This window comes from Rhyacophila brunnea, unplaced genomic scaffold (assembly GCF_057557595.1).
Source record: "Rhyacophila brunnea isolate RB1 unplaced genomic scaffold, BYU_Rbru_1.0 scaffold_3, whole genome shotgun sequence".
NCBI lineage: Eukaryota > Metazoa > Arthropoda > Insecta > Trichoptera > Rhyacophilidae > Rhyacophila > Rhyacophila brunnea.
This window is the reverse complement of record NW_028232965.1, coordinates 40,779,990-40,794,325: the sequence shown is the minus strand read 5'-3', so window position 1 is coordinate 40,794,325 and position 14,336 is coordinate 40,779,990. Positions and strand designations below refer to the sequence as shown.

At 30.0% G+C, this 14,336-nt stretch overlaps 1 protein-coding gene across 1 annotated transcript in view; it reads left to right on the top strand.

Annotated features, from left to right (window-relative positions):
• Positions 1–8,068, top strand: part of LOC147068364 (sialin) — a 128,317-nt gene extending 120,249 nt beyond the window's left edge. Inside the window, exons 10-12 of the mRNA XM_085952796.1 lie at positions 356–511; positions 760–845; positions 2,723–8,068. Coding sequence (XP_085808922.1) covers positions 356–511; positions 760–845; positions 2,723–2,941 — 461 coding nt within the window. The 3' untranslated portion in view covers positions 2,942–8,068. The remainder of the gene's footprint in view (positions 1–355; positions 512–759; positions 846–2,722) is intronic.
• Positions 8,069–14,336: the final 6,268 nt, after the last annotated feature.

Sequence of the window (14,336 nt, the reverse complement as noted above, 5' to 3'; positions counted from 1 at the left end):
CTGATTTTTTTTCGGTCTCAATTCATTTGTTATTCTAACTCCTTCATAAGTATTGCTTCCTGTTTACCTCATCGATTATAAAAATGAAATAATATAATTATATTATGATCATGTTATATTATATTATGTTCTTCCTTCATTTAATGTACAAATATTGTAATACAAATTTAATTAGTATTTTTGAATGGATTTGTGGGAAAATTATTTCGAAATTACAATTTCTTTTCCGTTTATCAACATTTCGCACTAACTTGGTACCCCTTGCCTTAAAAATAGATTAGATGAAATATTCCATAATTTCTATACATATATACGACTGTAAAATTAATAAATAATTATACACCTTTCTTTCCAGCTATCGGTATTCCATCTCTGTTCATGGTGGCTCAGGTATTCTTGGGATATGACAGGATTTGGTCGGTCGCCATTTTCACCATAGCCCTTACCGTCAATGGTGGAGTTACAGGAGGATACCTCGGCAACGGATTAGATATTGCACCAAACTTTTCAGGTAATATCAACAATTTCTTGCCATTTCGTTCAAATATCCACATTAAATTGATTAAGTTGACATATCACAATTTTTTTTTAATTACTGTAAATTATAATACAATATGCTTACCTAGTTTGTCCATTATTTGTTGTTTTGACAATTTGGCAATTTGATCATGGATAAAAAACATGTGCTAATTAATACCACTAAAAACTGAAGAGAATATTATTTATTTTATTAAACAAGTTCATGCTTTTTATTTACAGGAACAATATTTGGTATGGCTAATACGCTTTCATCTGCTGGAGGTTTCCTGTCAACGTATATGGTCGGATCATTGACCCAACATGAAGTTAGTATAAAGTTTATAATATACTTAAGCTGACATGTCCAGCGCATCTATTCTTATCTCGGTACCAACCTAATAATTTGAATTTATACCACAAATAAAACGTACAAAATTTCACTCAGTGTCATTGTCTTAATTATTGATTTAATTATTATTCGTCAGCTGAATGCAGAACTATTCTAACTTCCATTTAACATATTTTACAGAAGTGTTCTTTGAAACAGCCTACTTCATTTACTACGACAAAGCATAATTTGATGAAATAAGATAATAATTGTATTGGTAAATTAAAATGCTCTAATTTAACTTTTCAGTAGTACCCATGTAGATTGTATTTCGTCTCTGTTCTGGCAGAACACACTAACTGGAGAATACTAGTTTTGAGTAATTTGACTTTGAAGTTGTTACAATGTTTGAAATAATGGTCTATCATGTGAGTTTATTAAGTAATCGTAAAAAGGATGACTTTAAAATAAAGACTGTTTATTTATTAAGAAGGTTTCCAGACGGTAAAGTTTGAAATAAGGAACATTTTGGTACTAACTCAATATGTCATTTTTTCGAATTAGTGTTTTCTGCCAGAATAGTGATGATTTAATCACATTAGATGTTTCGAAATTCCCACACTAGATGTTCCTAGTCAGCGGAGAATGGTGTCTATTGAAGGTAGATAGGTTGTGGTAGATAACTGAAAAAAAAATCTCCAGGATAGCCATATTTACAGTTCTTGAATGTGAATTTTTTTCATTTTCAGTATTTTTCTGAACAAAACTTATTATAAATATTACACAATGACATTAATATGGACGAAGCATCTGGAAAAAAAAATGACACTCACTTTTTTATCGCGTCTACCGAATGGCATAATTCATATTTTAATTTTCAATATCGTTCGCTCTAATGAACCTTGACACTAGAAACACTATCCTAACGCCATTGCAATAAAGGTGATATTGCTATAAATTCCCAATGCGTGATATTGCATAATGGAAATTGTGAAATTTTGTCACGTGACGTCTACCTATACATGTGCGAATGTCGTTATGCGCGAATTTACTTGCTAACTACTGTACTGAGTGCATTGTCCATTAATAATGTCATTGATATTACATGAAAAAAAGACCAAATACTTACATTAAAAAGGATATTAAAGAAAAGTAATACCCGATTGTGTAATCACAGCAGACAGGTGTTTAGACAGTTTCAGTATTGACCTGGTACGTCAAGATGAATGTATATTTTTACAAACATTATATCATTGTATGGACTGAAGAGCTCATTAGGCTTAAATACCTACAGCCTCAGGTCACGTGATAGTATGATACTGGTTTTGACATTGTGTGTGTGTTTTTACAATACTTGTGTAATCATAAGTATGTGTTGTTTGCGTGAAATGTACCAAATTAGTTGAAGCCTTTCTTGGAGTTGTTGGTGTAATAGCTGTATATGTAGTAGTGCCAATAGCTGCATGTCCGTTTAGTTAAGCAAGCAGGCAGTCAATTTATAATACACACCTGCAGACAGATGTCGTTGGTAAATTATGTCATTTTTGTGGAATATAAAATAATAAAGTAGATTATTTAAATACGTTAATATGTAGTCAATTAAAAATATGGGTTTCTTTAGAAGGTAAGGTTTAAATAATTGCCTAGTACGGAGTCTTCGCCATTGTTTTTAGTAGTATTACCCTCCCCATTCGATTATCTTGTTTAACCCAGATAGAATTAGATAGAAAAAGTAGCTGCCGTGTCGCCGCGGAATCGTGTGTTGAATTCACAATGCCAATTAGAAATACCCACAATTTTGGTGGGGCTTCAAAAAAATAATCTTTTTTCTTAAAATATGTCAAAGCTTCATTTGTGTGTTTTATATTCTTATAGCAAACATACGAGCAATGGCAGATTGTTTTCTGGATTCTGGCTGGAACATACATGTGCGGAGCATTGACATTCCTGTTCTTTGGATCTGGAAAATTGCAGCCGTGGAATGATGGCGTCAATCATGTCCCAGCGCTCAATGGCAGAACTCCTACTGATGCTGCATCCAAAGACGACAATTCTGAGGAACTTCATCCTCTTAAAGAAAAAATTACCGCTTGAAGGCATTCCGTGATATAATAAAATAATTATTTAAAGAGCTCGAGTGATTCTCTGTTTTAACAGCCATATTGGAAGCTATTTAGCAGTCGTATGATCAACTATGTTAGATGAAAATGTGTCATTTATTAAAGTATTTTTTTTATAACAAAGCACTCTGAACAAAATTAGAGATATTTTTACACCTTCACAATACCAGCAATGTTATCTATTAATTATTCAATGTTCAGAGATCTTAAATATTGTAAAACTGTGAAATTTTGGCTGAATTTTATCATTATTTATGACGGTGATTTTAAACATATTTTTTTAATGTGATTTAAAAGATTTAGTTAGGTACATCTATTTCTAGAATGTGTTGTGTACTAAAATAATCTATATAATAATATCTACTAACTAATATAAGTTGTCTACTGAATGAATGCGCTAAATGCCAACAATTGCCATATATATCATTCAGTGTTTGTTATACTGTGATGAGTGTAGTTGCAAATTTGAGCACCGGACAATTTATATGGGTATATTTATAATAATATAAGTTTAAAATTGTCATTCAGAAATAAAATTTATAAGAACAGATAAATGCTTAAATTTTTGACACGTTATATCTTTATTTTCACTGTGTGAAATATGCTGGCTTTAATTGATATGAAGAATATTGATATTATGAGTGTTATTTTTCCCAAAATTGGATTTGGGACTGAGTTTGATAGTGTGAGTTTATATTAAGTTTGTTGATGGTATTATCAATATCTGTGATTGTCAATTTTTTATACTGATCACTACTTCATTTCATCAAAGAAATCGTAGGAAATTAACTAATAAATGCTACTTACAAATCGACTGCGTTATGCATTTAGATATCAAATTACATTTTTTGCCAGTGAGATTCTTTTTCGTTTTTATGTTCCTCTCTATTGAGCACCGTGACTTATATCAAATGTCCTATTATGCCTCTTCAGCGATTCTTGCATTGTGTCAACTGCATAATTGAAGGTAGAGGCCCGCAGCGTCTCTGTCCTGAGATAATTAACTTTAATGTTGTGTTATTTCTTAAACACGTACGCAGCAATCAATGCAATTAATCAGTTTCAAAGTTTCCTAATCAAGTTCCAAGTTTTTAGTACTTAACAAAATGCGTATATAAATCATCTTTCTTTAATAATGAGTCACTTGATCTATTAATGTGTAACGTGGTCTAAAAACGATATAGTGTGAAACTAAAATAGGTAAGCTGAATCGCTTATATTCCAAGATTCTGTTAAAATTATATACCTACATGCTTGTGAATCAATTCTTGGCAGATAATTTTTTAGATAATCAAACTGTTTTTTTTATTTCACCTATTATGTAAAGTAGTGATTTCGCTTATGCCGTGATCGTATGGTATATATGTGGCATTCAAGTAAAATCACTACCATTAGAATGTACACATAAATAAAATCACAACATAAGCTTTGTAAGCATTATTCATATTATGTATGATGTTTTGGTATTTGTATACAAAACCTATTGTATAAAATAGGATTTGTCTTCCTTGAAATAGTATTTTTTTTCAGTGATACCTCTATACAAAAATAATTTATTTAGTCTTATTTCATTAATGCTTCATCATTAATTGGATAATAACAATTTTTACAAAGTAAATCTTTAAAACAAACAATTTACCGCCATGCTGTTTATTCACCAGTGTTTCTAAAACAAATAACATACTCGTGCCCACCACTATAGGGATATAGTTTTTTTCCGGTATACACCTCTATTAATTATTGATAATGATAATTGGGAATACGGGGGGGTTACACAACATAATTGCGAAATTGTTACATAGTGTAATGTTCGTTAATGTGTGTTGCACAAAAGCAAATATGCATAATATGTAAAAAAACATTCAACAGCGTTTGCATAGGTGCCATAGTTTGCGAAACACTGAACTTAACCTGACCCAACCTAACGTAACGTAAAAATAAATAATCGTTTTGGTCGATACTTAATAATGACAAAATGCTATCTATTGTCATACTAAGAAACAATTTGTCAGATGAAAGCAAAATAAGGCTCAGTCATACAAACTTGTAGTTTAGAACAGTATTTCTCAACCGGTGGTCCGCAGACATTTTCCAATAAAACCTTCAAAACTTGTTCATCTGCAAGTGTTTGTGCATTGTGTTTTCGTTCTTAAAATAGATTAATGGTTTTACGTGACAAAATCAACCGCGATCACTTACTATAAAAATAATATATTTTTATTTCTGCGTCAGTGGTCCGCAAAACGTTTCTCCTATTTTCAGTGGTCCGCAGGTGTCAAAAGGTTTAGAAACACTGGCTTAGATGATTCATTAAAAATTCACAAAATAATTATTTATTTTACCATTCATTGTTACTCCATTTTATTTGCAATTCATTTAGAATAAGGTATTAATTATCATTAATTTAACTTTTCACAATACGGTGTGTTTTTGTATCGCATTCTATTATTATGTATGTATTAGGATAAATATTTGTAGTGTTGTTTTATTTTATAGAATGTCTTTGAAATATTTTAGAAATAAATTAAATTATATATTGCTTGGGCAATGGTAGGTATATGTTCAACAGTAATACTAAAGGGACCCAACTTCATTTTGAATCACGTATGCGTATACAGAGCTAGCTGTCGTTAATAGTGATAAAGTCCATTTTCCATTGGTTTTCAACATGGTATTATATTGTGAAAATTGGTATTATATTGTGAAACATGGTATTATATTGTGAATATTTTGAAAAACTCCACCAGTGAAGAACTGTTTGCGAATTCTGATTATGCAATAAACCCAGTTTTCCTTTGTTCTTTTTAAACATTTTTTACCTTGTGATTGACCTATAATTAAAAATTATTATTTTTTTCTGTATTAAACTTTCAATGAATCAATAAGCCTGTACATTGTACAGAAAAATAATACCTGTTGAAATAAGCTTTTTAGTAAAAATAAAATTCCAAAATCTCTGTGCTCAAATGCGAATGGATAAATTAATATTCTTGTATGAAAAATCCATAAACCCGAGCAAAAAGTAGTGATTCTTTATCAAATTTTAGACATTATATAACTACTTCCCAAAACCGTCAAAAACAATCGGCGATATATCCAATTTTCTTTCCATTTTGTTTATTGAGTTTTTAAACAATAAAAAGAACCAAGCATTAAATAGATACAAGTTATAATAATTTTCAGAGCTCAAACTATCAAGATAATATTTATTCATTTTTTTTTTGTTTTGGTTGGATAGGTATCCACTTGAACTGTAAAGTCTTAAAAATCAGTTTGAAATGGAAATTATTAAAAGATTTGACTGAAATCAAATTCATAGTAAATTATACAATCTATTTTTTGATTCATCTAAATTGTGCCTTATCTATTAGAGTTCTCCAATTTATTTTTACATTGTAATGGAATTATTCCATATAGAAATTCATACTTTTCATAAACTCTAGATAAATAGGTATGTATTAAGAATAATATTAATAAGATATTGTATTGAACTGATTTACGGGTTCCATTTCAGGCTTATTGTTTAAAGCAGTGATTCTCAAACATACGTCATGGTTGTATCTACATCCTTAGAAATTATGAGAGTTCTGGTGATCAATTAAATTTGTTCTTTTTTATTTTCTTTTAAAATATTCGCGGATAAATAAACGCGGCTTAAGTGTTGGACTATCACGCCGTGGGTCCCAGGTTTGAATCCTGGGTCTGGCAAGTACACATATTGCTTTTCAATTTGTGTGTGAGTCAGGGTATGGACCTAATAGGTTGAGCAAGTGGCTGACATCCATTTCTCGTAAAAAAACAAAATCTTTTAATACAAACCTTTACTCTGTGGAGGCCCATATGATCCTATTAGGATCAGACATGGTCGGAAAAAAACTTATGGGCCATTTGAAATTTTTTTTCAGAATCTGATTCGAGACCATTTTTTGGCTATGTTCACCACGTTCTACACGAAATACACCATGTTCTACAAGAAATATTTTTTTTTCTATTACCTTTCCGACAAACTAGTATTTTGGAATACTATACCTACCTACTCATTGTCGTAAACGGTTGGCATATCTGATAAGTCAAATATTTTCATAAAAAATAAGTTCAACTGTGTACACCTTGAAATCTTTCCACTGTTTGGGAAACACTGATTTTAAGTAAAATGGTTTCAATATTTTTTTTTAATTTAGATATTTCCCGTGGATTTACTCTCACATAAAATACAACTGTATTCACCATGTACATATGGATAAATTTGTTATCGCTTACAAACTGTGCATAATGTGATGTGTGTGTGGCAACTAGTGGACTAGATCTTATCGGGGAATTTCTATATTATTTCAGATTGTTAATAAATAGAATGTATTTTTAATTCAAATAATGTATTTCCACACTGCTATTCTAAATTTTTTTTAAAAGATTTTATATTTTTTATAAGTAATTACATTATACCTACTTACTATTAAGTAAATAATTTAGAATATCTTTAATTTTAAAGTCAAACCAAAATTTAAATATTGCTGAACAATAACACATCTACTTTAATAAGTTCATTCATTCATTCATATGGTGACAGTTTGTTAATGATACAAGAAACAGAAGCACCGCTGTGAAAATATTATTGCACAAATCCATACCAGACTAGCCTAAATGTAGCAGTATTTATGTTGTTTTGTCATTCATTGGTTATTATTTCCACTATGTAAAAGTTAGTATTTACACTGCTGAATCCGGCAAAGTTAATATCGGTCCCATTGTTTAGCGGCATTTATTTTGAGTTCTCTCTATGAGCAATTTGGTAAACACATCTCTGAAAATAGGCAGCCGTGTTTGTAACAATAAATACTCTTGCAAAGCTAACCATGATGCATGACTGTCAGTATTAGTGAATTGAATGAATCATTTAAATTGAAAAAAAGTACCTAATATGTATTTTGTTAGACACATTTTTAATATTCATGTTTGTATTTTATATTCAGGGATTATACCATAGTGTTAGGATAGTTAATTTAACCGTATGTGACTACTATGGTGTTGATCATCAGTATGGTCACATGTTATTATCACACTCATACATAGTCAAATCTCATTAGCCATGTCAATTGTATAAAAAATCTGTAGTGATTTTTTCTTTAATTTAATAAAACAAATTATTTTAAAATATGTTTTTCTTATTTAACGACTCTAGATCAGTCTTTCTCAAAGCGGGCGATAAAGTCCCTTGTGGGCGCTGGAGGCTTTCAGGGGGGCAATAGAAGGCTCAAAGAAAATTAGGGGGCGCTAAGGAAATCTAGAGGGGATGAATTGATGAGATGGCTAAAAATACTTCTAAATAAGATTATGAGTTTTATTTCCTCATTGAAATATTCTTTGATCTCAGAAATAGGATATGGGTCACACCCTATCTATCCTATCCATAAATAATAATGCATGTTTAAAAATTATATTTGCAATATGTAACTGTTTTTAAGATACGCAATGTAAAAAAAGGTAAGTTAAAAAATATGGGGGGCACTAGATTTTTTTTAAATCTGAAAGTGGGCGGTGGTCAAAATAAGTTTGAGAACCTCTGCTCTAGATCGAAGGGGTGGAATTTGACTTTCTCCACTAACAGTACTATTCCTTACCAATATTCTCTGGTTTCTGGGTACTTTCCATTATGTTATGTTCTCTTCTACACAGCCTTCTGCCATCTGGTCTCCTTTGCGCTGGAATGTCAGTTGGACACACCGAGAGCTGTGTTGATGTATTGTTCATCATTTGCATACTATTCAGTGTACGGGGAATAATACGGATAGGTTTAGGGGGAAAAGACACAAGAACATACAATTATAATCTTAGAGAGAATTTATTTAAATAAATTACTGGAAAAGTAAAACACAGCCTAGCTGTATTATAAAGCTCAATTTCTTAAGTGTGAAATCATAAAAGTGTCTTTCTTAATCAGAATGTGAAATTAATATATTTTTTAATACGCTACAAGAAATTGGTATACATACTAAGTTGAAAATAAAATTTATTGTACAATTAGTATTTGGATACATTTTCATCTCTATAAAATCAAAGCAATGGAGGAGAGGAGGTCATCATTTAATATGAATAGGAAAGCATTTGATTTTTTTAAGCCTCGACTTTTAGAGAAATGTTTGCCCAAACATTCATCAGTAGCTGTAAATAGAATAATCCAGAAGAAGTATGCAATTGCTACATGATTCTATCCTACATGAGACATTAGAAATAGGGAGTGGAATTGAGAACAAAATAATCTGTAGCCAATCTGAGATTCAAAAAGAGATTCATAAAATTAACAACAAGCATTTGCAACAATACCTAATTCAGATGTGTGCATGTAGTGAGGTTACATTGGAAGATCTTGGGTTTAAGTACTGCAAATAGTAACAATAAAAAAAGCCTTCCGTGTGAATGCTACTTAGGTCCAAATCAAGCGTCATATTTATGAGATCAAAAAAAATAACTAAAATAACTAGATACCTATACATTATTATTTCATTCATGATAAAGAAAAAATATATACAATGAAAATTCAGTATTCATTATGCACATATTCGTGGATGGATTGAACGATAAGACGTTTCTGAAAACCCTTTACGGGTAAATATTAAAATCTTATTGAATGACATCAATTAAATACTTTATCGACACATACATCCATTAATACAAATAATCCTTCCAGATAGAGTGATATCATCAAGGGACAATGGTCAAAGTAACCATATTAGCACAGAATCACTCAAGATGAAAGGATACGTTCAGTAATGAGGCAAAATAAAGGGAGATTATACAATTTACAATTATTTATTACATCCTAAATACATTTCTGATATTTTGTTGGAACGCATACCCTGCGAATACGGAATTTTCATTGTAGTATGATGCAGCTATAAGGGGTCTGAACTGAGGATTTACATTGATTATGTATTCTGAACACACTTAATATATTATTATCATTCTGTCGGGAAACATTTATCTAAAACCACAGCTTTATGTGACAATACTCATTAGATCCTCTAGTATTATTAGCAATCAATATACAAATTCATATTTTATAAACAATTTAAATACAATATAACAATGATAATCAGCTTTTCACATACACAAGGAAATATAAATATTTATGACACCTTTTGACAAAAATACAAATGTAAATTTTCTTATCACTATTAAAAAATCACAGAGAGCGTGGTGTTTGCATTTGGGTTAGTTAACAATAGTAGTGATCAATTACAAACAAAACAACCGATAGAAATTCAATTCGCTTTGAGATTAACAAACATACAACTACTGTAACGAGTTAAATTCATTATAAATTAATTAAATATTCAAACTAGTGACTATGATTGTATCAGTGGAGCATTTGGTTCAAAGAAATATTACATAACTTCAAATAGCAAAGAATTTATTTTGCACCTTTTGATTATATTTTTGCACTAACCTTTCGATTCAACTTATAAGCTTTCGGAATAAACAAATAACACTAAAAAGCATCACAGAATTGCCTAAAAATAATTAAGCAATTCGTAATTTTTAAGTTAAGCTGTATACCAGAGGAAAAAGCAAACATTGTATGTATTATTTTTTATTGATCGGTTCTAGATTTAAATCACAAAATGTCTTCCAATATTATTCTGTATATCTTATGAATTAGATTTGGAAAATTGATATAAGAATGACATCTATTGCAGATTTTCATAAATTTTCCACTGTAACTATAACTGAAACAAAAACAGAGTGACGATCGACGAAGTGTGCCATTGAGATAAAGTTTGCCACGTCACGTATTCTAAAAGGGTATGAGATTGGTGTACAGCTTTGATAGGATTGCTGATAGACTATTTAAAATTATATATTAAAAGAAAAACCCCAACGCATACTACATATATATATATTATCTTTTATACCATATTATATAGATAATATAACATATATATATGGGCATTTTCGCCAAAGTTTGTACATTGCGTTTTTGGCATGTCCCATGACTTTGATTGATTTTTTCATAGTTATTATATTATAAAATGTTGGAAAGTTATGTACTTTTAACATGCAAATTTATTAATTTACTCTATTCAATCAGTTAAATACAACTATCTGACCTGTATATATTTTTAATTGATTATTTAGATCGAAAGGTAGTGCGTTTTTACCATGTCCCACCCATAAATTCAAATAAACAAAGTCTGATTTCGTCATTAATTTTGAGTGTGTAAAATTAAATTCGTAGTGTTTTCAACAGCTTACATTATATATTTTTGGAAAATATATAGTTTTTTCGTAAATTTGTACCAATATTGAAAAAAAATCACGTTTAAAGTGTGTCCCAGGATATTTGAAAAAGTGGAACTCCACATTCCGTTACCACGATTTTAGCATGAAGGCGAAAAATTTTCACTATAAATATGTTTTTTTTTAATGTAGCAACATTTTTGTATAACACTGATCGCCATGTACACTTTAAATTGTTGGTGTGTGTCGGTATCGCTATCGGAACAGGTTGCTTTCTGGGTTGGTCATTTAAGAAGTTCCACTACTGTTACCACGATTTATAAGGTAAGAAAACACATATTTCTATTTCACATACTACACATATGGAGCTTATCTTTCATACTACAGATATAATAAAACATATCGCAGGTTTAACAATAAAACTAAGCTAAATTTTGGCTTCAAACACTTCTGAAACAGAATCCGTTACTTCCACTCCGAAACTATATTGGTGGTAACGTATATGTGGAATGTAAAAGTAACGAAATGGCATGCATAAAGTTGGGTTTACAGTGTGTGTTTAGTTCTTCATAGATTATAAAAAAAATTATTTTGTCTGTTCGTATGAAAAACAAAAATATTTTCATTAAAAAATATAAAAAATAACCTGACTATAATATAATAATATAATAAAGATTAAAAAAGTATGTGATATGTCTGAATACGCAAAAATAGCGCACATAAAAGTATGGAGATAAAAAAAAACAACAGAAGGAAAAGAAAAAACACCAGACTGAAATAATTGCGAGACAGGCACTGGCTCTGTCATACTCTTTCTGTTATACGCCACCAAAATTTTAAAACTTCTCCATACATTTTAGGCATAGAAATTTATAAAAATGTATGAAAAAGTATTTTTTTGTCACGTTTAACAGAAATGTGTACTCGATTAGATTTAATACCTAGAACTGTAGGTATTCACGAAATGTCAGAAAAGTACGTCTTGATTACAATCAACCTGTATAGCTACATTTTATGTTGATGAATACAATTAAATTTCAAGACAACATAAAGTCGAACTTGGTTATTACGAGGAAGATGGGACCGACTGAATTTGCTTGTTATAAGCGTTACTCGTTATATCAGAGAATAGGTATTTTTAAATGAGCATGTCACATTACACAAAAAGCCGAAAATAAAAAATTTGGAAACCATCGTAAAAATCCCCGAAACGAGCATGGCATTCATAAACTACAAAAGAAGTTGTTTATTGTAATTAACGCTGGTAGGTACCTACGGACTTCACAAACCTTGGATTTTTCAACCATATGCGTGGATACTTTTTTATTATTGTCGGTGAAACACCAATAAGGTAGGTACTTAGACACTTTACTAGTGTCATAAACGTAATCCGACCCCGGCGGCATCCTGTCCAATCGGATTTTATTGCTTAGGGTCGAAATGTTTTAAAACGGTCGACACATTAACAGTATTTTAGCTCGGTATATCCGATAAGTTGCTCGTTATAACAGTGAAAGAATTAAATGTATGGCGAAAATCATAAACCAATTGTCAACAAATGTTTCGTTATTACATCCGAGATCTCGCTATGTCAGAGATCGTAATAACCGAGTTTGACTATAATTATTTTCGTAAAAGTTATATACTCCGTGCCGCGCTAGGAACTCGCGTCTGAATCCCTTGCTGATTTTTTTTTTCATATATTGTTAATTTGCTTAAAAATATTTTTTATCTGAGTTACAAATAATATAAATGCCAAATAAAGTTATGGTAATGTATAGTGTGTCAAAATTATTACCTACCTTATTTTACAAGTATTGTGAAATTTATTATAAAATATGTCTATTTTAGTGATTAAGTTTGATTTGTTTTGTTATTTTGACGCACGTTGAATATTTATCTGTCTATCAAAAAATTCAAATAAATTTCATAAAACAAAAATTTGTTTTTATGGTAACATGTAACTTAAGCTTTACAAATTACACTCCGTTACCATTTCGTTCCATTCCGAAAATGTCCCCAAAAAAGTTGAACGTTAACTATTTTTCATTTGATTATTAAATAACGAAACTTATTTATTTTTCCAATAAAATTTAGTAAAAGTGATTATTGTCTTTAAAAAAATAGCAGAACGAACATTGATTGGTTTTTTCAAATACTAAAGGAAAAATGCTCTGCCATTATAGACATAGGGTAACGGAGGGGAACGAAATGTGCCCAAGAATTAAAATTCAATAATATTTTTTGACTATTTGTAGTTTTATTTTGAAGTGTATGGTTTTTTTAATCTAATAGAGCTCTTTTAAGTGATAAAAAGTGTTTCATTCATGTTTTAAAAGCTAAGTTTCGTAGTCACGGAACGGAAACTTATTATGCCCAATTTCATAATAAAAATGATATAAATATTGTATTAATCAATATTTTGCTGAAAAATTGCTATCACCAATTCAGCAATAGAACAAGGAATCTGCTAGCTATATAAAAATGGTTAATTTGAGTGAAAAAATAATATTACCCAAATTTCAAACATGTACAAACTTTGGCGAAAATGCCCATATACATCATAGACATAAATAAAATGTGTTGCATATTTTTCACTAATGTAATACGTCATATCAATATAAATATTCCTTCAAATCTCGGCATTATTTAAATCTCTTGATGGTCCTCCTAATTATGAATTACCCGTATATTTATTTAAGAATTTTATCACCCTATTCCGTGAGATAGACTCGTAAATATTAAAGTCACGGAATAACAATAGGTTTGTTCTTTACAAACTAACACATTGATTCTTATCTGTTTTGTTTTTAATGTTTCAGAAACATCCCAAGATGGCTATTATAATCTATTTCATTTATTTCTAAAAAGGCAATTGAGATTTAAGCTTAATAAGCAGAAAATTTCAATTCATCTAGCGTGTATCAAAATATTTAAATAAAAACAGGGATGGAGTCGATTCCGAAAATATGAATGAGTAACTTCAATATATGTAAATGTTAATAATTTCTTCTATTCATAATTCGTTAAACAAAATATTTAAAAATGTAAGGATTCTTTATATTGAATATAGATACATAATTTTTAAATACACCAGAAACATATATTATTATATATTAGAAAAAAACCTAGAG